Raw genomic sequence first — 22,760 nt, forward strand, 5'->3', positions numbered from 1 at the left:
TGTCAAGTTGTGTTTAATGTTTTTAAAGTTAAATCTTCTAGTGAGTGGTGCTTTGATAGTGGCTACTTAAGACATGTGATTGGAGACAAAATCTTTTTCACATTCTTGAGAATTATAATGGTGAGACAGTTGTTTTTGGGGATGGGAGCTTAGTTCGTGTGCAAGCAAGGGAAGTATATCTATCCCTGGTTATCCTAAATTAGATGGAGTTCCCTATGTAGATAGACTCAAAGCAAACCTCCTTAGCGTTAGTCAAATATGTAACAAGGACCATAGGGTGAATTTTTTCTCCAAGACTTATGCGAGGTAGTCAATAAAGTAGGAAAAGCAGTTATCATAGGACATGGGACAATTGATAATTGTTATGCTATAAACCCTAAATCTAGAATGCCTTTTGTGTGTAATAGGGCAAAGCTAGATCCTATTAAGCTTTGGCATAAAAGGCTAGATCATATAAACTATAGGGACCTTGTACACTTAGTGTACACTAAAAAATTTAGAGGTATTATTAGACTTAGTGGTGAACCTAAACCCATTTGTGGAGAGTGCATAAAAGATAAACAAACTAAGAGTTCACTTAAAAATGTTAAGGGGATAAGGACCACTAGATTGTTAAACTTGCTTCACATGGATCTTATGAGTTCAATGTAGCTTGAAAGTAGAGGTGGCAAAAGATATGTCCTTGTGGTTGTGGGTGATTTTTCAAGATACTTCTTTGTGAGTTTTCTTAAGGAGAAATCAAAGGCCATGGAGAACTTAAAGTATTTATTCAATAGAAAACAAGTGGAAATAGGTCATCCAATTGTAAAGATTAGGAGTGATAAGGGGAGAGAGTTTGACAATATGGATGTTGACCTCTTTTCCAAGTCTAAAGAGATCAAACATGAGTTTTCAACCCCTAGAACTCCTCAACATAATGAAGTGGTTGAAAAAAAGAACATAATGTTACAAAAAATGGCTAGGGTAATGATTCATATGCATAACACCCTTATGCAATTTTGGGTAGAAGTTATAAATACAACATGCTATACTGCCAATAGGGTTTTTCTTAGGCTTAGAACAAAGAACATCTTGTGAATTGTGGACAGGGAAAAAACCTAATCTTAAATACTTTAGGACTTTTGGCATTGAGTGCTATATACTTAGGGATAGGAAAAACCTTAGAAAGTTTGATGTAAAATCTAATGTAGGTATCTTTCTAGGCAATTCTTCTACTAGTAAGGCTTATAAGGTTTATAATCAAAGTTCACAAGTCATCCAAAAATCCTCTAATGTGGTCATAAATGATACTTGGTATGATCAAGATATAATTGAGAGTCAAAGTTTAATCCAGGATTCAATTGAGGATAACCCTAAAGATTTGGAGATCACAAAAGATAATCCTAATGATATCCTTGAAAGAGACATGGATCCTAATAAGGATGATATTGTACCTCTAGATGACACTTTTGAAGAAATGAGGAAAAAACATAGATTTAGATTGCCTAAGAACCACCCAATCTCAAATGTAATAGGTAATGTTAATGAACTTGTAGTTACTAGGAGACAATCAAGGCTAAATGAGATGGGTCTTATATGCTACACCTCCCAATTGGAGCCAAAGAATGTGGAGGGAGCTGTAGGTGTTGAATCTTGGACTACCACATTCCAAGAAGAGTTAAATCAATTCACTAAGAATGATGTGTGGTACTTAGTCTCTAGGCCTAAAGAAAAACATGTTATAGGTAAAAAACAAATGGATTTTAAAGAACAAATAAGAGGAAAATGGGGTCATTGTGAGAAATAAAGCAAAATTGGTTGCCCAAGGACACTCATGGATAGAGGAGATTGATTATGAAGAAAAATTTGTGTTTGTAGCAAGATTAGAATCAATTAGGATACTTTTGGCAATAGCATACTCCTTGAGGATAAAACTTTACCAAATGAATGTCAAAAATGCATTTCTAAATGGGATTCTAAGTAAAGAGGTTTATGTTGAGCAACCTAAGGGTTTTGAGGATTCAAAATTCCTCACTCATGTCTATAGGTTAAATAAATCTCTTTATGGATTAAAGTAAGCTCCTAGAGTTTGGTATGAGAGGCTCATGACCTATCTTTTGGAGAAAAAGTTTGAGAGATGGGGGTTGATAAAACCTTGTTTATTGATAGGTCAAATGATGAGTTGTTAGTGACTTAGATTTATGTTGATGATATAGTTTTTGGAGTTACCTCTAGTGACCTTGCCCTTGATTTTGTTGAAGAGATGAAGACTAAATTTGAAAAGAGCATGGTTGGTGAACTAACCTTCTTCCTAGGATTTTAGATTAGACAACTAAAAGATGAAATCTTTCTTTCTCAATCCAAATATGATAGGGAGTTAGTGAACAAATTTAGTCCAAATCCACCAAACACTCTAGGACACCTATGAGCACTACCACTAAGCTTAGTAAGGATGCATTTGGAAAAGATGTTGAGAAAAAACTCTATCGGGATATGATAGGAAGCTTACTATACTCATAATGAGTCGTCTTGATATATCCTTTAGTGTTGGAGCCTGTGCTAGGTACCAAGCAAATCCCAAAAAGTCACACTTAACAACTGTTCAAAGGATTATTCAATATATAAATGGGATTCTTGATTATGGTTTGTGGTATCCCTATGATTTTTCTCTTGTGATTGTTGGATATTCCGATGTTGATTGAGCCAAAAATATTGAGGATAAAAAAAGCACATTCGATGCTTGTTTTTTCATTGGTGATTGCTTTGTGGTTTGGCTTCGTAAGAAATAAACTCAAAATTGGGACTACCTCCCAATAGTTTCTTAGGGCAAGCCACATGGTTTTAAATCTTCGGAATTCAAGAATCCAAAACTTCAAACGGATCACTATTTAGAGTTGAAACGAGAGTGATATGGTTGATTAAAACAAGGCTATGCAAAGTGCATGATAGCATAGTGACATAAACTTTGAGTCAAAATTGGGACTATTTGAAGTGAGTTTATTGGGGCAAGTCACACAGGAGGTTTTGAATATTAGGAAATTAGGAATCCAAAGCTTCAAACGGATTGCAATTCGGAGTTGAAACGAGGGAGTTATGGCTAATTGAATCAATGTCGCGTAAAAAATCATGCTATTACAAGATTACATATGGGTCCAATTGCCTTTAGTTGTTTGGGCTCATTTTTTTGGGCCTCTTCTTAGGCTCATTTTTTGTGGCAATCAGGTCTTTTAGGGTTTTTCAATTTTTACTAACCCTAATATTTGGTTGTAGTGCTATTTTGGTAATTTGGATTTTATCCATATTTAATTACCAAATATGCAACTGGATCCCTAAAGGCCCTATGAATTTTTTCTTTTATTATTCCCTTGTTTTTATTATATGTTATCTTGATTAATTGCATATGTGGCCTTACGATATTTTGGTATTCTTAATTGGAAATAAATTTTTATGCATTTTTTAAAATTGGAAAACTTATTTAAGTTAGAATGTGCATGGTTATAAAATTTTATTTTAAGAAAAAATAAATTGGAAAATGATTAAGAGTTTTCTTTTCTTTTTTAAATAAATTTTTATATATTTTAATTTTATTTAAAATCTTCTCAAATATTTGAGATCTCTAAGAATAAAATATTTCCTTTAAGGAAAAACTCTTATTTTTTTAAATCTTTATAAAGTAACATTTTTCATATTTTGCATAAAATTCTTACTTAAAGAAAATAAGTTAATTTTGGAAATCATGATAGATAATTTATAATTAAGAAAGTTACCAAAATAAGTGTTAAAACCTAAAGAAAAGTATTTTGGTATTCTTAGTAAATTTTTATGAGAAAATTTTTTCAAGACTATTTATTTAAATTGGTTGTTGCTAATAAGAATGTTAAATTAGTATTCAAAATTTTCATAAATTTTGAATAATTTTCACCTTAGCGATATTTTTTTCAAAATATCTACCGATATTTCAGATATATCTGTAAAATCGAAGTACCGATATATCCGTATTTACCCATATTTCAAACCATAGATATAATGCAATTTCTTTTAAAATTATTATTTTTAAGTTATTTTTCATTATCCTCTTTTAAAAGAATAAACTTGGCCTTCTGATCAATTTAAGATGATAAATACTAATCCTCATACTGCTATATCGCACATATATTCTCTGAGTGTGTTTGACAGTGATTTTAGGAAACGGTTTTAGTTTTTCTAACACTTAAATATAAAAAATTTCAAGTGTTAAAAAAATTATAATAGCTTCCTAAAATCACTACCAAACTTAGAGCTCGTTTGATAATGATTCTATAAAACACTTTTAATATTTCTAATATTTAAAAAATTTTATCATTCAAATGTTAAAAATGCTAGAAACGTTTTTGAGAATCACTCCTAAACGCACTTTTACTCTTGATTGTAACCATATGCATATAAAATGACAATAATGGTATGAGAATCTTGAAGGTTTATGTGTGAAGTCTCTGTTATTTGATTTCTTTCTTTCTTTTTTTTGTAAATGGATATTATTTATAATATTAATATAGAAAAAAAATGGCAATAAATGGAAAGAGAAGGCTTCTTTCTCCCAACACCTATGGACTTCATCTAAGATTTCCTGGTTGATGGATGGAGTGGGGTATAGTATACACATGGCACATAACTTTTTTTTTTTAAAAAAAAGGAAGAATCAAATTACTTCTTGGCCTTTGAAAATTGGGTTAGGTGCGAAGAACATGTGACTCATTGGTTGTTTCTTTGTAAGGTTGTATTTCTTGGTAATTATTCTTGAAAATGGCTCTCTAATTTAAATCATATTTGACAAATTTTTAATATAACTTAAAGGTATTTTCAATTTTTTTTTTGCAAATGTTTTTAAAGAATATTATATAAAAATAGAATAAGTTGAAAAAAACTATTTTTATATTTAAATTTTAAAGTAAAACACTATTAAAAAATGAATAGGGTTTATTTGGTAACTATTTTTTTTAAAAAAAATTTAAATGATTTTTTATTTATATTATCATTTTTCAAAACAATCCTTAGAAAACAAATTAATACAGTAGAAAATAATTAAAAGATAATATATAAAAAAAAATCATATTTTTTATTTTTTAAATGCAAAAAAAAAACAGTTTTTGATCATCTAACTTGTGATTTCCTAATTTTTTGTTATGAAGAATATAAAACTGTTCTTAACAACAACGGCCAAACAGGCCACCCTTAAGTGATATTTTTTAGGACAATTTTTAAAAACTTGACCAAACTTAAATAAGACCTTTTATTTTCCCATTTTTAAGTAAGTATTATGTGGTCTCTCTTTCAAAGACAATCTTGTTTGGAAAGTTTATAAAATTAAAATGAATACCGTAGATAGTGGGAGAAGCTTGGCACCTCAGCCACGCCAAGATGATGTCTTGCTGTTCAACCATCACCATCTCATGGAAAACAAGGCTCTGATTTTTATTTGATTTTTATTTTCATTCAAAGCCTACCTATTTTCAATGCATGTTCTATAAAAATAATATTGAAATTTTATGTCATTTTGACCTTTCTATTTTCTTGTAATTGTACTATTTTCTAAAATAAAATTCAAATGCTTCAATATATGACTACAAGAAACCGAGAAAATTGGATTTTGACTCACTAATTTGAAAAAATATTTAAAAAAGAATTCAAATATTTATAAATCAGTTTTATCATTATCTATTTAAAAATATTTTAAAATACATTAATTTTTTCATAAGTTATATAATTATTTTATGAAATACCGTTTTACTTGATAATATTAAATAAGTTTATCAAAAAAATAATTTATCATTTTAATTTGATAAAATTAACTTACAAATAAATATATTATAAATTTTTTATTATATAATATGAAATACAAATCATTATAGAAAAATTCTCCCTTAAGTAATAAATAAAATCTTCTAGTTTCCTAATTAATAATGATTTTATATCCTATATTATATAAATCTACTTATCTTCTCATTCTTTTAATAAAATTAAATAAAAATTTTATCATCTGAAATCAATAATAAAATTAGAATTTTAAAATTTTAAAATTACAATTATAACTAAAATATGTAAAAATTAAATACAAGTAAAACCAAAAAACTTAAAAATAAAACCAAAAACTTAAAAATTAAATACAATTAAAACTAAAATATTTAAAAATAAAATAAAATAAAACCAAATACTTAAAAATTAAATAAAATAAAACCAAATACTTAAAAATTAAATACAATTAAAACCCAAAAAAATTAAAATTTTAAAATATAAAATATTGATTCTTCTTGTATTTCGAGCTATTTCTCTCACTATCTATATATTTAACTTTAATTTTTTTTTTTTTTTAGTTTTAATTGTATTTTCAATTTTTAAAATTTCTTATTTTATTCTTCTCAAATTAATTCTCGCTGCACATTTTTTTTTCCATTGGTGTAATTAATGAAGCAAGTTAAAAAGCCATTTTAGAAAATGATTATCTGATTTATAAAAAAGTGTATCTATTTTAAAATGTTTTTAAATTGACAAAGATAAAACTATTTTGAATTGTTTTTTCTATATTTTTTAAATTAGTGAGTCAAAATCCACTTTTTCCTAAAAAATTTGATTAATGCATATGGAGTAAAAATAATTCATAAAGTTTTTGACATTTTTCTAAAACTATTCTAATTGCTTATAAGACCTATTGAGTAATGTTTTCAAAAACGGTTTTATAATAATTTTTAAAAACAATTTTTCAAGACCCCTATATAAAAATAAGTTTTTTCCACTTAATCTCTATAAACATTTTTATAAAAAAAAAAATTCAAAAACACCTTAAATTTGTTTTCAAAACAAATTCTCAACAAAAAAAAGGAAAAATTTTGTCAAATATCATTATTATAAATATTCATGTCTTCCTAAGCCTTTTTTTTTTTTAATTATATCAACCATAATCTATATCTAAATGCCAAATATATCATTTGTTGAAATTTTTCTTCAAAATTGATGAAAAATCCTATGTGACAAGCACACATAATCAGTATATATGGTGAATTTGAACATGCTCAATTTATCTTCATATTTATCACATAACTTTTTCTATCCATTTCTCATTGAAACTCTTGATAAAATGCTCTATTTGGCATTTAATTTAGGCATAATTTACAATTGATATTTAGGCATAATTAAAAAGTGACATTGCTTCAAAAAAAAAAAAAAAAAAAAAAAAGAACCAATAGAGGAAAAACAGGTATCCCAAAAGGAGTCAATCACATTATCTACCCATGTCTACCAGCAAAGCAAAACCTCAATCCCATTACCCTCTCTACCAACCTTGAGAGCATAAGATATATAACCATCTCCCTCTCCCTCTTCTTCTGATATCTCACAAGCTACATATAGGACATCCATGTTGCATTGGGTGTATTGGGTGGTGGTGGTGGTGGTAGCCGGGGTGGCGACATTCAAGGCTAGGGGAGCACAAGTCACGTATGATGGAAGGTCACTTATCATAGATGGCCACAGAAAAATTCTCTTTTCTGGTTCTATTCACTATCCTCGCAGCACTCCCCAGGTATTTACAGCTTTTCTTTCTCAATTCATAACTTTGTTTTTTCCTACTACTTTTGGGTGCCACTGTTTTGTTGCTTTCACCCAGCTAACAACATAGCATTTGATGGAAAGATGGCCACTGTTTTGTAAGATGTAGCATTAGAAATTTAATGGACCAAGCACACGCATGCAGCTTCTCAAGGGTCAAGACTCCCCCAAAGGATAAACAGATAGAGAAGTCTTTGCCCAATCTGAAAATACACTAGCCAAATCTAGGTCTTGTACGTTGTCTTTTATCAGTTAAAAATGCGGAAATGGTGTGCAGATGTGGGCGTCACTAATAGCCAAAGCCAAGGAAGGAGGGGTAGATGTGATTCAGACCTATGTGTTTTGGAACCGTCATGAGCCACAACCTGGTCAGGTCAGTAACTGCTAAGTACCAACACGCACCCACCCCTGCCCATCTCTCCCATATATATTAATGCTTCTGAATTGATGTTAAACCCGCAGTATGATTTCAATGGAAGATATGATCTGGCGAAGTTCATCAAGGAAATCCAAGCTCAGGGACTCTACGCTTGTCTTAGGATAGGACCCTTCATTGAGAGTGAATGGAGTTATGGGTGGGTATGAGACCGTTATCATATAGGCCCACCACTCCACACTTAAATAAAAAAGTGACTGAATTTTTTGTTCGATTTCTGGTTATGCAGTGGGCTTCCATTTTGGTTACATGATGTTCATGGCATTGTTTATAGGACTGATAATGAACCCTTCAAGGTATGAATATTTCTTCATTACAACATTACATGATGCTTTTGACATTGTCCATAGAACCCTCACACCATTATAACTCTCTCTTTATCAATGTAAAAATTAATAGACACTAAATACAACTATCAACTTTCATGCCATAATGTTCTAGAATATAAGGCACACAGTAGTAAGTGTTTGACCAATAAATTACATGACAGATCCAGATAACTAGATTAAATCCTGTATTGTTGGAACTTAAGCCCTTTTTTATTGCATCGATCAAGTGGGTGATGGCTAGTTAATGGATTGATATCAAACCTAGATTTGATGTTCTCGATGATCCATTTATTAGTGTGTATTTCCAAGCCATTCTTTGCATGAACTCATCAAATAATTGTACAAGTCCTGTTCACAAAAGGTCTTGGCAATATCTTCTAGTTACTTAAGAGACTTAATGCAATTGAGGTTTTTTGATATCAAACCTAAATTTGATGTTCTCGATGATCCATTTATTAGTGTATTATCAAGCCATTCTTTACATGAACTTATCAAATAATTATACAAGTCCTGTTCACAAAAGGTCTTGGCAATATCTTCTAGTTACTTAAGAGACTTAATGCAATTGAGGTTTTTTCCCTACAATTGTTGTGTTGTGTGTGCGCTTTGTTGCTTGTGCATCTCATGGGGCTTAGAAGGCTTGTAAACAATGCAGTGTGAAAAAACTTGGGGTGACATATAGATAGATGGATAAATTCATTAAAATTTTTCGCTGGTGGTTCATCCTACAAAAGTTCAAACATTATATTGTGTTCTTGATTTTAATAACAAGGACTTGAGGTTAACCTGTGTAAGAGGAACCAATTTGGGTACTTAATTTTAATAAGAGGGACTTGAGGCTAACCTAGGTAAGAGGAACCAATTCTTGGTTCACCTACTTTAACCACCTTGACTGCAAAACAAAAAATATTGTAGAAATTATTAATTAGAAAAAGGAAAAAACAGGAAAAAAAAAAAAAAAAACAAGTAGGTGGACTACACAAGATTTATTTGTATGAAGGTAACGAGTTGACAATAGATTTTTTCGTTTTTTTTCTTTCTGTTTCTTTTTGCTTCATATTTTATTTATGAATAGCCTAGATAAGCAAGCCGCAATGCAGTAAAAATCCAAGCATTTCTTTTGATTTCAGACTCAGGGATGCTAGTCATTTATTTTTATTTTTTATTTTTTGTAGTTTTACATGCAAAATTTTACCACAAAAATAGTGAACTTGATGAAATCAGAAGGTTTATATGCATCACAAGGAGGACCAATAATATTGTCACAGGTAAGGAAATGACCTTAGTAATATCATCAGTTCTCTTAAAGGAATATTCAACCCAATGAAGTGGTAATAAGACTTTACAACTTTACCTTCTTATAGATTGAGAATGAATATCAAAATATTGAAGCAGCATTTAATGAGAAAGGACCTTCATATGTCCGTTGGGCGGCTAAAATGGCAGTTGAGCTCCAAACTGGTGTACCATGGGTGATGTGCAAGCAAAGCGATGCTCCTGATCCTGTGGTTAGTTCACTCTGCTAGCAAAAGGAATCAAGGTTTCAGCACAAGTTAGGAATGTAGTTCACCACTTATTTTAGACCTTTTCATTTCATGTGTTGTGAAATGGCATCAATCTTTCAATGGCCTAAAGATTTCAGTTTGTCAAATTTTCAATTTGCAGATCAATACATGCAATGGGATGAGATGTGGACAAACTTTCACAGGACCCAACTCTCCAAATAAGCCATCTATGTGGACAGAGAATTGGACATCTTTGTATGCTTTAATTTTATCTTTACATTCTGTTTTTGGAAAGAAGAGACACAATTACTACAACATAAAGGAAATTACACCAACATAAAGGAAAAGAAAACAGTGAGAGAGAGAGAGAGAGAGAGAGAGAGAGAATTTTCTCCTTACTAATCTTCCAACAATCAAAACTAACTAAATTTCTTTACTAAACTAATTCTTGCTATTTATGTTGCATCTTACTTTACTCGTCTTGAAATATATTTTTATTTTTGCTACAAAATCTTGAAAGTTCACTTGCCTTAATTGAACTAACTGTGCAACTCTTTTAAAGCTATGAGGTGTTCGGGGGAGAAACATACCTAAGATCTGCTGAAGACATAGCATTTCATGTTGCACTTTTTATTGCAAGAAATGGAAGCTATGTAAATTATTACATGGTAAGTTTATCTAGCAGTAAGACCTACTTTATGAGAAACTTCATTATGTGTTGAAAGGGATTGTAATTTATATTGTCAGTTTCCATATGAATTCTCCACTATTATAACATAACTTCCACATATCATTTTGATTATGGAAAGAATTGTTTTAACAAACCATTATAGCATGAGTAACATTTTTATTCTATAGTATCATGGAGGAACTAATTTTGGAAGAGCAAGCTCAGCATATATCAAAACAAGTTATTATGATCAAGCTCCTCTTGATGAATATGGTGAGTGGAGATCATTTTTATCAAATCCTGCATTTTTTGGACAACCAAAATAAAAAGTAAACCATTTAATTAAACACAAATGTAGGTTTAATTAGACAACCAAAATGGGGCCATCTCAAGGAGTTGCATGCAGCAATAACACTTTGCTCTACACCTTTGTTAAATGGAGTGCAAAGCAATATCTCATTAGGTCAACTTCAAGAGGTGATTTCTTATATTTACTAATTTTTATAACTATTAAAAGTGTTATTGATCTAACATATAATGTGTAAGTAGAGAAAATTATCTGTTTATTCCAATACAGGCATATGTTTTTCAAGAAGAAATGGGAGGATGTGTTGCATTTCTAGTAAACAACGACGAAGGAAATAACTCTACTGTCCTATTTCAGAATGTATCAATTGAACTGCTTCCAAAGTCGATAAGTATCCTACCAGACTGTAAAAACGTGATTTTTAACACTGCAAAGGTATGTTCTAGTGTAATAGTTTCTACCTCTAAATACGAGTAACAGTTAAACCATGAAATAGAGAATTAAGGTCCATTGGGTAAAGTAATAATCAATGTTTAGGATCTCTGCATTTTTGTTTCTTAATCACTTTCCCATGATTTAGAATCAAGGCCAAACAGGCCAAAAGTAAAAGATCTAAAAGCAGTCAACTATGGAACTACCAGAACCTGTTTTGACCTTTTTGCCTTCTTTTAGTCTTTTTCTTCAATCATGTATGACAGATTTTTTTATATGCATTTGACTGCTGCTGGTTTGATTTTATAACTTTGGGATTTGCATCTTTTGTAACCAAGGCTAAACTATCTATCGATTAAGGCTCCATCATAACCCCTCTTTGTCCTTCCCCATGAATTATGGCAATTGTTTCATTGAGTGAAGGAACTTCTTCCTTTCCTAACACTTGTACTTGAACAGGATCGAACTCAATGTTCAATCTAGCAAGAAAGGTGTAAATCCTCTCTTTTTCCATAAAATTTTTAAGAAGGGTTGCATCATCACTGCACTTCATCTCAATATACTGATAATGGTCCAACTCTTGCCATAAGTTTTGTAGAATTTGGGCATATTCAATGATCGAGCAATTACCTTGTTTGGTTAATGAGATCCTTGTCTTAATCTCATAGATTTATGCAGCATCTCAGACTTTAGAATAGGTCTACTGCAGGAGTCCCAAATTTCCTTTATTGTTGTAAAAAACGTGCAAGTATCACTAACTTCTAGCATCATCAAATTTCATAATTAGGACATCATCATGGAATCTTCTTCATCCCATGCAACAAACTTTGAGTCCTTTGGTTTCAGTCTTCTCCTAAGAAGATGACTCAGTTTCCCTTCCCTTTCAAAAAGGTTTGAACAAACAAAGACCACTTCAAATAATTTTTGCCATTGAGATGTAAACCTAGTTGAATATTCTGCAATTCTCCTGTTGTAGTGTTGATGACATCATATGTTGATGTTGGACTAGAAACATGCTGATTAGCAGATTCTAAAATCTCAGACATTTTTTTTGGCTAAAGTGGAAGAAATCAAATAAGAGGTTGAGAAATGATTGCAGCAATGAAGGCCACAACAAGAAAATGAAGCAGAAGTTCTGCCAAAAAAACCAAAATTCTCCAGGTTTTTGAAAAAAACCAGCAATGAAGGCTGGAAAATCAATGATGAAGGCTGAAAAAATTAGAAACCCTGAGCAGCTTAATTTGGCTCTGATACCATGTGAAGAAAAATTGTATTTCTTACTCATATCTTGAAAGTATACAACCAATGAAATATACACACAACAACAGAAAAGAAAGAATAAAGAAGAAAGAATAAGGAGGAATCCCTACAAATCAAGGATTATATACATACATATACACATAACTATATATATATACACAGCTGCACACACAACCGTACAACTTATACGGTTGTATATTACAGCTATATATCTTCTACAGCTGCATATTACAACTATGATAATATTCGATAACTGTAATGATCTTCAACATTGATCATTTATGCTTTCTTTTATAGTCTAGTCAAAATTCAGTTAGATCCAATTTTCATGGGTCCCGCCATTGTTTTGGATTTTTTGGTGCTTCTTCAAGAACAATTCTCCATTTCAAGATCTATTAGGTTGAGATCAAGTTCACCGTCAAATTCATATGTCATACTCGTGATTTTATCCTCAAGATCATAGTTGAAGTAAAGGGTTTTACCAGAAAGGAGAAGAAAAAGATGGGAAACAGCTTGGAGCCTTAACACATGGCTGCTCATAGCCTACTTTTCTGATAAGTTCAGAAATTCCACAGCCATTCATCCATAATTTTTTGCCTATAGCCCATATAACTATGAACCGCATTAAACCTCACTGAGAAAACTTGGGATTCTAGATCAGGTTGTTTTTTTGGGAACATTAACCACACACGTGAACTGAAAAGCATGACAATAGCTACCAGCAATTCTAGTCTACATCAATTTATGATTAGCCAAAGAGTGATGGCTAGCCAGAAGTACCACTAGCAGAGTCCACTAAGTAAAATATGCAATTAAACAACGTAGGCCAAAAGGGACTGCTCTAGCTAAATTGATTCAAGGAGGTCAAGGAGGTCCAGGAAAAAACTCAACAATGGATAGGATATTCAATACTTGGAACATGAAATCATAACTATAATATCTAGCTTTGATATGTCAAAAGCTCTTAATATCATTCATTTGGGTGCCTGTGGCATTTGTCCACTCCCAATCTCTCCAATGTTCCAAGAACAAGCATGAGGATTGAACAATGGGTTATGAGCAATGATCATGCCTTTACATTTTAACTGTAATATGTCCAACCCATCTTGTAAGAGTCTTTTGCCTATTAAAAGGTCATCAGTCTAGACAGTCTGCCTACAAGATTCAGGAACTCTCCAGGAGTTGTATGTGGGAACATTTTCTTTGTTGAGAATCTTCTGCAGTGACAATCTATGTATTTCTAATAATTGAATTCTTTGACCACAAAGCACTCACTTCGATTGATTGTAAGTTAGAAACTCAGATCCCTCCTCATAACTGACCCCTTCTTATTCTTCTTCTGTCCTATTCTTCCATTTTTCTCTCTCTCTTTTTCTTTATTCAACTCCTCCATTTCATAGCATTCTGGTTCAGGTAATCTTCCCTCCTGTATCTACCTCATCAGCCTGACCAACCCTAGTAAATGACCTTAGTACCACAATTATGTGGGAATTCTTTGTATCCACCTCAATCACAAGGAACTCTCACTTGACATGAATGAAAAGACGAGTCAGTTTGGGTTTCTAAAGGAGGACAATGTCTTTGTTTTTCTTCTATTTCCAGAGGAAAGGATGTGATGACTTTACAAGGCAGGAAATTCCCCGTTGACTTACTGCATGTGCAGTTGGGGCTCTGCCGTACCTGTTTCCTAGGCACCCTGTAAGGGATATTTATCACATTAGCTTACGATTTTTGTTTAAGTATAATCTTGCTTTAGTGCTTAGTGGCATTACAAGTTAGGATGTCTTTAACCTTCTAAGGAGTCCCAAAGGTTTGGACTCAAATAGGCTGCCAAAAGACATACAAACTTAGCATTTCCATGGAAAGAGTCATGCTCCATTCCTGACCAGAATCACACTCACGTGAGATCTATCTCTAGTCTCACTAGTCCAATGCAGTGTCACAAGGACACTTCAAAGTCTATCTCTAGAGTTGAACATATGTCATGAAAAAGGTTTAGGAATGGGATGTACAGAACAAGCCTATTATTAGTAAGATAAATAACCCACATCTATGTCCAGAAAAAGAAAAAGAACAAATTATTGATTTTCTATTTCATTGTAGCAGATTTAGACTCATGTTGGACATAGTTTTATATCCTTGAGCTTGAATTAGGGGTTATAAGAGGAAAGGAAAATTATATCATTTGGATGAAATCCTCAATTTTACTCTTATATTGGTTCCCCAGCCCATTATTGATGCTTTCTCTTTTTTACTCATTAGAATATAGCATATAAAATAGAAAGTGTAAACATTTGAAACAGAAGAAAACCTCAAATTCAGAAAGTACCAACAGAAGTTAACAAATTGTACAATTAAGAACTTTCTATACTAAAAATAATTCCAGAATAACTATTTTACAAGTTAAAATATTATCTTCCTCCAAGATTTACTACAAGCAAATCAGAATTGCAATTGTGCTATTCATTTATTTACATATAGGACTTGGCAAAACATGTAGCATAAATGGTTTACTAACATGCAAAGTTAATTGTAAAAGCCTCGTTCAAATTGAAGTACATGTTATATCAACTTTTGATGAATGGGCTAGTCAGATGTTAAGGGAGGTTTTGATTAAAAATAGTAAAATAACTTGACTATAATCTAATCAACGGTCGAAATCCTTACTTAGATCGGTCGTTCATTATTATTTACCTACTTTGTAGAACCACAGAATAGTCTTTCTTAAACATTTTTTGGATTTAATATGGTAGATTTTACTTTATTAGGCTTACCACAGAGACCTCTACCAATTTATTAGTTAACAAAGATCATTAAACAATTTACTTTGAAGCAAATCATAGAGCACCCACTTATTTTTTAGATTTATAAATTGTACTTGGGTAGAATGCTTTAAATTTTCTGATTAGTTGTTACATGGTCCTTGGTTGGTTCCCCTTTCTTTAATTAAGCTTTCCTTTCCTTGGAAAATTAAATCAGAAAATTGAGCATCAAGACAGAGTTCTAATGTGTTAAGAAATATGTTCATAAAAGAATATTTAATATCAATACTCAAATTCATTTTTTGAAATGGTAGATGGTAGAATGTGTGTGTAAGGTTGGCAAATATAAAGGACATTGCTCTGATATTTTGGGCCCATTTATAGTGCAGATTAGCTCACCCTTTGGATAGTCAACATGAAACTCAAGCCACAGAGTCTTTTTTTCCTTTTTTTTTTTTTTTTTTGGATAGTTATACATGCATCACAGTCGTTCATCCAAGCCTCTTTGTTCTTAAATCATGAAGCATCATAGTACACACTGGAGCATTTTTATATATCATTATACTAATGGAAGGAAAAAGAAAGCCACCAAACTGACTATTGTGAAACAGGTTGATCACATTCACTGCAAGACTACAAGTTGAAGACCACATGTCCATAGATTGTGTCATGTTCCTTTAGCTTTAAAATTATTAAATATCAAGGTATGTGAACTAAAAGAAAAAAAATGCACTAACAAAAACCTTGAATTCATATCCGTTTCATAATACTGTTTGACAATATATATCTTAATGCAAACGTGCACTAGCATGACAGATGATCCTATGAAGCCTTTCCCAGTAGCAAGGGAGTTGCAAACAACCCAAGTTAGAGACCAATTTCACAAAGGCATAAGCAATTCACATGATGAATTAATTATAATTCAATATAAAAGTAATGTGAAATTCATTTGGTTAAATTTAGGTTTTCCCACTAAATTTTGTGCTGCATGCAAGGGCATGTGGGATAGTTTTAAATTTTTAATCTAATAACTAAAGCTTGTTCGAAAAACTTATATATATATATATAGTTTTTTACAAGTTTGTTATTATAGTAAAAATCAAGTGAATATTTCATACCTTTTTTCATATCAGAATGTTTCATGTAAAGCATTTTCTTTCGTCTTATGCACAGATAAATACAGGATATAACGAGAGAATTGCAACATCAAGCCAATCATTTGATGCAGTTGATAGATGGGAAGAATACAAAGATGCCATCCCAAACTTCTTGGATACATCACTAAAATCAAATATGATACTAGAGCACATGAATATGACTAAAGATGAATCTGATTATCTATGGTATACTTTTAGGTATGCTCCTCTCTTTGGCTGCATTTTATGCAAGAGTTAAACATACAGACACACATTAGGATACAGTAAAGTTCATCTTCTTTAAATCAATAAAATTAATTTTACAATCAGTAACTGTATTTACTACTAGTAAGAGTCCGTTTACTATTTCTGTTTCTAACATCACTTGGAAGTGTAGATTTCAACCAAATTCATCTTGCACTGAACCCCTACTTCATATTGAGTCTCTTGCACATGCCGTGCACGCTTTTGTCAACAACATATATGTGGGTAAGCTTCAATTATTCTTATTAATCCATGGGATTTGGGAAAACAGCATTACAAACCTAATGTAATGTTATAAGAATGTCATCTACCCAATATATCTAGCATATGTTAATTAAGGCTTAACCATAGAGTTGGGAAAATGATAATAATACATATGAAAGGATGTGTACAGACCAAAGAAACTTCAATTAGAAAACTTATAAAGAAGAAGATAGGTACTTATAATTTATTGGGGTTTGTATATGTACTTTAGTTTTTATCATAAGATGTTTAAATTTACTAAAATAGTTCAGACAAATGACAAATTCAACTCCCCATTTTAGCACTTTTGACAATCAAATATGTTGTGTCCTTAGGAGCTACGCACGGAAGTCATGATATGAAGGGTTTCACCTTCAAGAGTCCAATTTCATTAAACAATGAGATGAACAACATTTCCATACTCAGCGTAATGGTTGGATTTCCGGTAACATCTTCATGTCATACCTTTCTATTTTCAATTTCTTTTTTTGTAGATTACATTTACTTATAACATTAATTGAAACTTCTGTGTCCATGGTTGCATGAAGGATTCGGGAGCTTATCTTGAGAGTAGGTTTGCAGGATTGACAAGAGTTGAAATTCAGTGCACTGAGAAAGGGATTTATGATTTTGCTAACTACACATGGGGATATCAGGTTGAAGTCTTCTATCTAGAAGTATTTATATACCAATTCAACACTTTGCCATTATTGGGCTGTCTCTAAAAGGAAATGCATTGAAGGATGAAAAATAAAAACTAAGTTGTACGATTTGAATTGATTCATTGCAGGTTGGACTATCAGGGGAGAAGTTGCATATATACAAAGAAGAAAATTTGAGTAATGTTGAGTGGAGGAAAACTGAAATCTCCACCAATCAACCCCTCACTTGGTATAAGGTATACAAGTTGGCTCTTCACAAATAATGAGCAATGACTTCTGAAACAAAAGTAATTCTTAAAAAGTTGGGTCAGGTCTCATGGTTTTTTTTTTTTTTTTTTCTTTATGTTACTTTTCTAATCAAATTGTTTTAATGTAAGTCTCTATCGGTGTTTTTTGTTGTTTGATTATTCATATCCTCAAGCTCATAAAAAGATAAATTTGACAGATTGTATTTAATACACCTTCGGGAGATGACCCAGTTGCCTTAAATCTTAGCACAATGGGGAAAGGTGAAGCCTGGGTAAACGGACAAAGCATTGGTCGCTATTGGGTGTCGTTCCACAACTCTAAAGGGGATCCTTCACAAACACTGTAAGTAACTATTTTTTCTAGTCAGTATCATTTTTTTGGAAACCAAAATTAACTACGAGAATGAGAAAAGTAAGGAGAATAACTCAAGGGGAAAAAGAAACAAATAATTAGACAAAAAAAAAAAAAAAAATGCTCCCTCAAGCTACACAAGCTTTGGAGGGGTATAAAATTCATTCATCCTCTCTATGACAATAAATCACCTTTTGGGATTACCACCAAAAAATCTACTGGTCTCTGATTTAAAATGTCAAGCCGCTTTAAAAAAATTTAGTTTCCCTCAAACCCATCAAAACAGCTCCTAAGTCTACTCCTCAATTTGTTCTCAGCGCCGTCTCCTTTCAGATGGAACTGAAGATATTTGTAGCATCAGGTCTCAGAATTTTGTCCCTTTTTTGACCAAGTTCTTCACCATGAGAGCAAAGCCCCTTAATTGAATAAGCATCTAAGCAATACACTACCAACAAGGCCCAAACTACAAAGCAAAGATAATTCAAAAAGGAACATCAAAGCACTCAAATAAGCTAACAACAAACTGCAGAAGCTTGCACCCCAAATCCATGACCAAATCCACCAAGTTACACATTTTCCAACTCCCAATCATTTTCCTAGGTGTAAGCTTCAGTTTTAAAGGAGCCTCAATTCATTGATGAAAAGTTCCAGTCTAGAAGGAGCCTTAATTCATTGATGAATGCATCTGAAATCATTGAGTTCTAAAAAAAAAAAAGGCCCTAAAAAAATTAGAAATATAGAACATTGAAAACAGGAGATAAGAAATTGAAGGTCCTCTTAGCCACAATACGCTACAAGTTGACCTAACTTTCTGCACCTTTGCAAATAGCCTTTTAAAAGCTTTGCTTAGGATTACCAAGAGAAAAGAAAACTATGGATTCCCATACTTAATATTCCTCATGCTAGCTCCTGTTAAAAACTCAAAATTCCTTTTTTTTTTTCTGATAAGTAAAACAGGTGTTGTATTAAAGAAAAGGTATACAGGACGTATACATATACAAAAACCAATAGGAGCAATAACACAAACGCACCCTAAGGGGAACCTAACCAATCCACAAAATCTATCAAAGAAGTAATACTATCCTCCATGTAAACTCTAACCCAATCCCAAAATAAGTACAAAAAAGAACTTTTAAAAGTTTGATCTAAGCATTCCTTATCCTCAAAAGCTCTCCTATTTCATTCCCTCCAAATGGACCAAAAATGCAAAGAGGAGCACTTTTCCAAACCTTTTTCCTTTTCTTGCCAATCGGGACACCATTCCAACTTAGAATCACCCTCCTCATGGAAGAGTGCATCACCCATTGAATATGAAAAAGGGCACAAACCAACTGCCACAATGTACTTGCTTTTAGACAATGCAAAAGTAAATGATCTCCCGTATCCTCTTCAGCCTTGCATATGTAGCATCTGTTTGGCATCCTCCAAACCTTCCTTCTAAGTTGATCCTATGTCAAAATCTTAGCCCAAGTTGCCTCCCAAGCAAAAAAAAAAAAACTAGCTCTAATAGGGCCAAAGAGTTCCACACTGTACCGTGCAGGAAAGGCTCCACTCTCCTACTTGCCAGAGAGGAGTAAAAGGACAGAATTGAAAAACCACCATCCTTAGTCTCCAACCAAACCATGGCATCAAAAGTATCCAAAATGATGGAGTAGTAGCTATGCAACCTCCTGAATAAGGCATCTACCTCCTCTAACTCCCAATCATTGAATTGTCTAATAAACCTCGGTCCCTAACTACCCCCATCTCAAACATCTACCAATCAAGCATCCTTAAAGGAAGCCATAGCATAAAGACCCGAGAACTCATCCCTCAATGACATATCACCACACTATCCATCTTTCCAGAATTTTACCCAATTCCCTAAACCAACCTGAAGTCTTGTTTTATCTTTGAAGTCCTCCCAACCATGTCTAATTGCCTTCCATACTCCTACACCATACCTCCCTCTCACCTCATTTGTGCACCACTCCCCCTCCTAAATCCCATACTTACCAACAATTACCTGTTTCCAAGAAGGTTTCTTTCCATCACAAATCTCCAAAACCATTTACCCAAAAGTGCCTTATTGAAGAGAGAGAGGTTTTTAAAACCCAAACCCCCATTGTGCTTCTCCAAACACACAATAGACCAATTAACCAAATGAGACTCTTTCTCCAACTCCCCTCCTCCCCACAGGAAATCTCTTTGAATTTTTTCCAATTTAGCCGCCACTCTTTTAGGGATAACAAATAGGGACATAAAGTAAATGGCTAAACTAGATAAAGTGCTCTTAATCAACGTTTGTCTTCCACCTTTTAATAGATAATGTCTTTTCCACAAAGCAAGCCATTTTTTGAACCGTTCCTCCACACCTTCCCATACCCTACTAGACTTGTAAGGAGCACCCAAGGGGAGGCCTAAGTAAGTGGATGGAAGAGAACCCATCTTACAACCTAACACCTCAGCAAACTCCTCCAAATTTGGAACCTCTCCAACGGGAATCAATTCACTTTTCTCCAAATTAATCTTGAGACCCGAACAAGCGTTGAACCACATAAAAACCTAGCTCAAGTACTCCAAGTTTTCCTTGCTTGCATCACAAAAAATGAGAGTATCATTTGCAAATAACAAATGGGATACCTCGACCCCCACATCATTCCTCTTTTTAACCCAGAAGCCCTCAATAAAATTATGCGAATTTTCCACATGAAGGTATGCACTTCAATTGTCAACTCAGCCTCTACCAGCCAAATCACACCTTCAAGTCCTTTTAAAAACTGTATCTGTCAGTGTCTCTAATGCGAATTTTCTTGATTTGAAATTTTCAAAAACACTATTATCTTGCTTGCAGTTCTCCCATTTTCCATGTTAAGTAAAGGATTCGAAATTTTGCTTATCTAAGATTAAATTCATATGTTCACTCAAATGTGAGTAGAATTTTGTTTTTTGCTTTTTTTTTACCCACCATATGCCCAGAAAAAAGTACAAATAAGTTTGGAAACTGATAAAAATAAGTTATCTCTAATACACACACAAACACTATGTGTTTGTATCTCTATGTGGGTATTAGAGAGAGATATTATTATATACATGCATATAGACACACACACATATAGTGAATATGATTGAGAATAACAAAACTTCATCTTATTTTATTACTTACTGTAGCCACTTTTTTTCTTAGGTACCATGTGCCTCGTGCCTTCCTCAAAACATCTGAAAACCTTTTAGTTTTGCTTGAAGAAGCCAACGGAGATCCTCTTCACATTTCCTTAGAAACTATTTCACGTACTGATTTACCTGATCATGTTTTATACCATCACCTTCCTCAAGAAAAACAAAGGGTGCAAAGTGAATAATATGCATGCACAAAGTTGAGATTTAGTTTCATCCTAAAAGGATCGTCTTTAAATTTCTTTTACAAGCCTTGGAGCTAGTTATTGGGAAGCAGTCAACCCATTGACCAAGGAATAATAATTGATAATGTGAGTATCTATCTTGCTACTTGCTTATTCTAAATATATCAATAAAGACCGGTAACATGTATTTAATGTTATTTATTATCGTACATTTATAAAGAAAAAATAGTTCTATACAGGGTCTCATAATGAACATTTTGCACTTTCTTTTCACTGCATGTTAATAACATGTCCTGTACCAAAAGGAAATAATGTTTTCACAAGACTTGATTTATGTGCAACCTCACGCTTTGAATGATAATCAATATAATCACCTTGATTACTTCCTAATAAAAGTTTAAGATATTCAACAATTACTCTCTCAAGCCCAAAAAACTGAGAAAAAGCCATATAAAAAAACACCACTTTGAAACATGGAATAAGACTACCATGAGAGCATAACCATTATCTTGCAACAAGCTCCACCCCCTCCCCATCCAATTGCTACACTATTCAGCACATTTTCTTATATAAGAAACACATCATCATGTAAAGGACACAACTCCACACCAATAAAATTTGAACTTCAAAAATATCACCATACATGTCAACCATAATGGATTGTTGGACCCTAGTTAGAACAATTTAAATGAGATAATACAAATTTTCAGGATCCATGCAGCCATGCAGGGTTCACCACCAATGAGTTTTTTATTACAATTTTGAGGGTGGATCGGAAATGAACCTTCAAGTGATAAGGTGGCATGTGAACAAAATATATTTATAAAATTAAATTTGAGAAGATTTCATGAAGCCTGCAAGGAGGGATTGTTAGATTTAAATACAAACATAGAACATTGTGTTAGCTATCATGTTCTAACTCTCTTGGACAATATATGAGAAACCAAGACCATTTCAAGCTTTCATCATGCATGCATTTAGGAATTTATGAGTGATTTAGGGTTCTTTTGAATAAAACCCAGACCTTGCTAGGAATCCAGACCAGACATTTGATGGAGTGCCAAATGGGCCCCACTTTAGTAGCCCTTACTCATCAAAGGCTTGTTGTTATGGATGTACCAAGCTTCTAAGAAATTCAAAAGTTCAAGTTTTCCTCATACTGAGATTTCTTGATTGATATTTTTCCAAGAAAGAATAAACTGTAAACTAATGATCTTATATTCACATTTTTCTTCAATTTTAGGTATGAAATG

General features: G+C 32.6%; 1 protein-coding gene and 1 long non-coding RNA gene across 2 annotated transcripts; one reads left to right on the forward strand and one right to left on the reverse strand.

Annotated features, from left to right (window-relative positions):
* Positions 1-7,140: 7,140 nt before the first annotated feature.
* LOC132254109 (uncharacterized) lies at positions 7,141-9,777 on the reverse strand. The gene is made up of 2 exons (XR_009466275.1): positions 9,680-9,777; positions 7,141-9,217 (listed from the first exon to the last, which is right to left on the reverse strand). It is a non-coding gene; the product is annotated as an uncharacterized LOC132254109 (long non-coding RNA).
* On the forward strand, positions 7,370-21,741 carry LOC100264509 (beta-galactosidase 6). Its single transcript, XM_010654633.3, has 18 exons — positions 7,370-7,534; positions 7,838-7,933; positions 8,023-8,135; positions 8,226-8,292; positions 9,501-9,593; positions 9,690-9,833; positions 9,991-10,085; positions 10,393-10,498; positions 10,689-10,773; positions 10,859-10,977; positions 11,078-11,242; positions 16,435-16,616; positions 16,795-16,886; positions 17,240-17,349; positions 17,453-17,560; positions 17,695-17,802; positions 18,012-18,157; positions 21,333-21,741. Exons 1-18 carry the CDS (start codon positions 7,370-7,372, stop codon positions 21,505-21,507), a joined length of 2,169 nt encoding a protein of 722 aa, XP_010652935.1. The 3' UTR covers positions 21,508-21,741.
* Positions 21,742-22,760: the final 1,019 nt, after the last annotated feature.

The sequence above is a fragment of the Vitis vinifera genome, chromosome 7 (assembly GCF_030704535.1).
Source record: "Vitis vinifera cultivar Pinot Noir 40024 chromosome 7, ASM3070453v1".
NCBI lineage: Eukaryota > Viridiplantae > Streptophyta > Magnoliopsida > Vitales > Vitaceae > Vitis > Vitis vinifera.

What these genes read in the sequence shown, in the direction of transcription:
- LOC100264509 (XM_010654633.3), top strand. Translation starts at nt 7,370, where the DNA reads ATGTTGCATTGGGTGTATTGGGTGGTGGTGGTGGTGGTAGCCGGGGTG. An exon ending in TGATTTTTAACACTGCAAAG is followed by an intron (nt 11,243 to 16,434) that starts GTATGTTCTAGT and finishes TCTTATGCACAG; the next exon opens with ATAAATACAGGATATAACGA. An exon ending in TGTCAACAACATATATGTGG is followed by an intron (nt 16,887 to 17,239) that starts GTAAGCTTCAAT and finishes TTGTGTCCTTAG; the next exon opens with GAGCTACGCACGGAAGTCAT.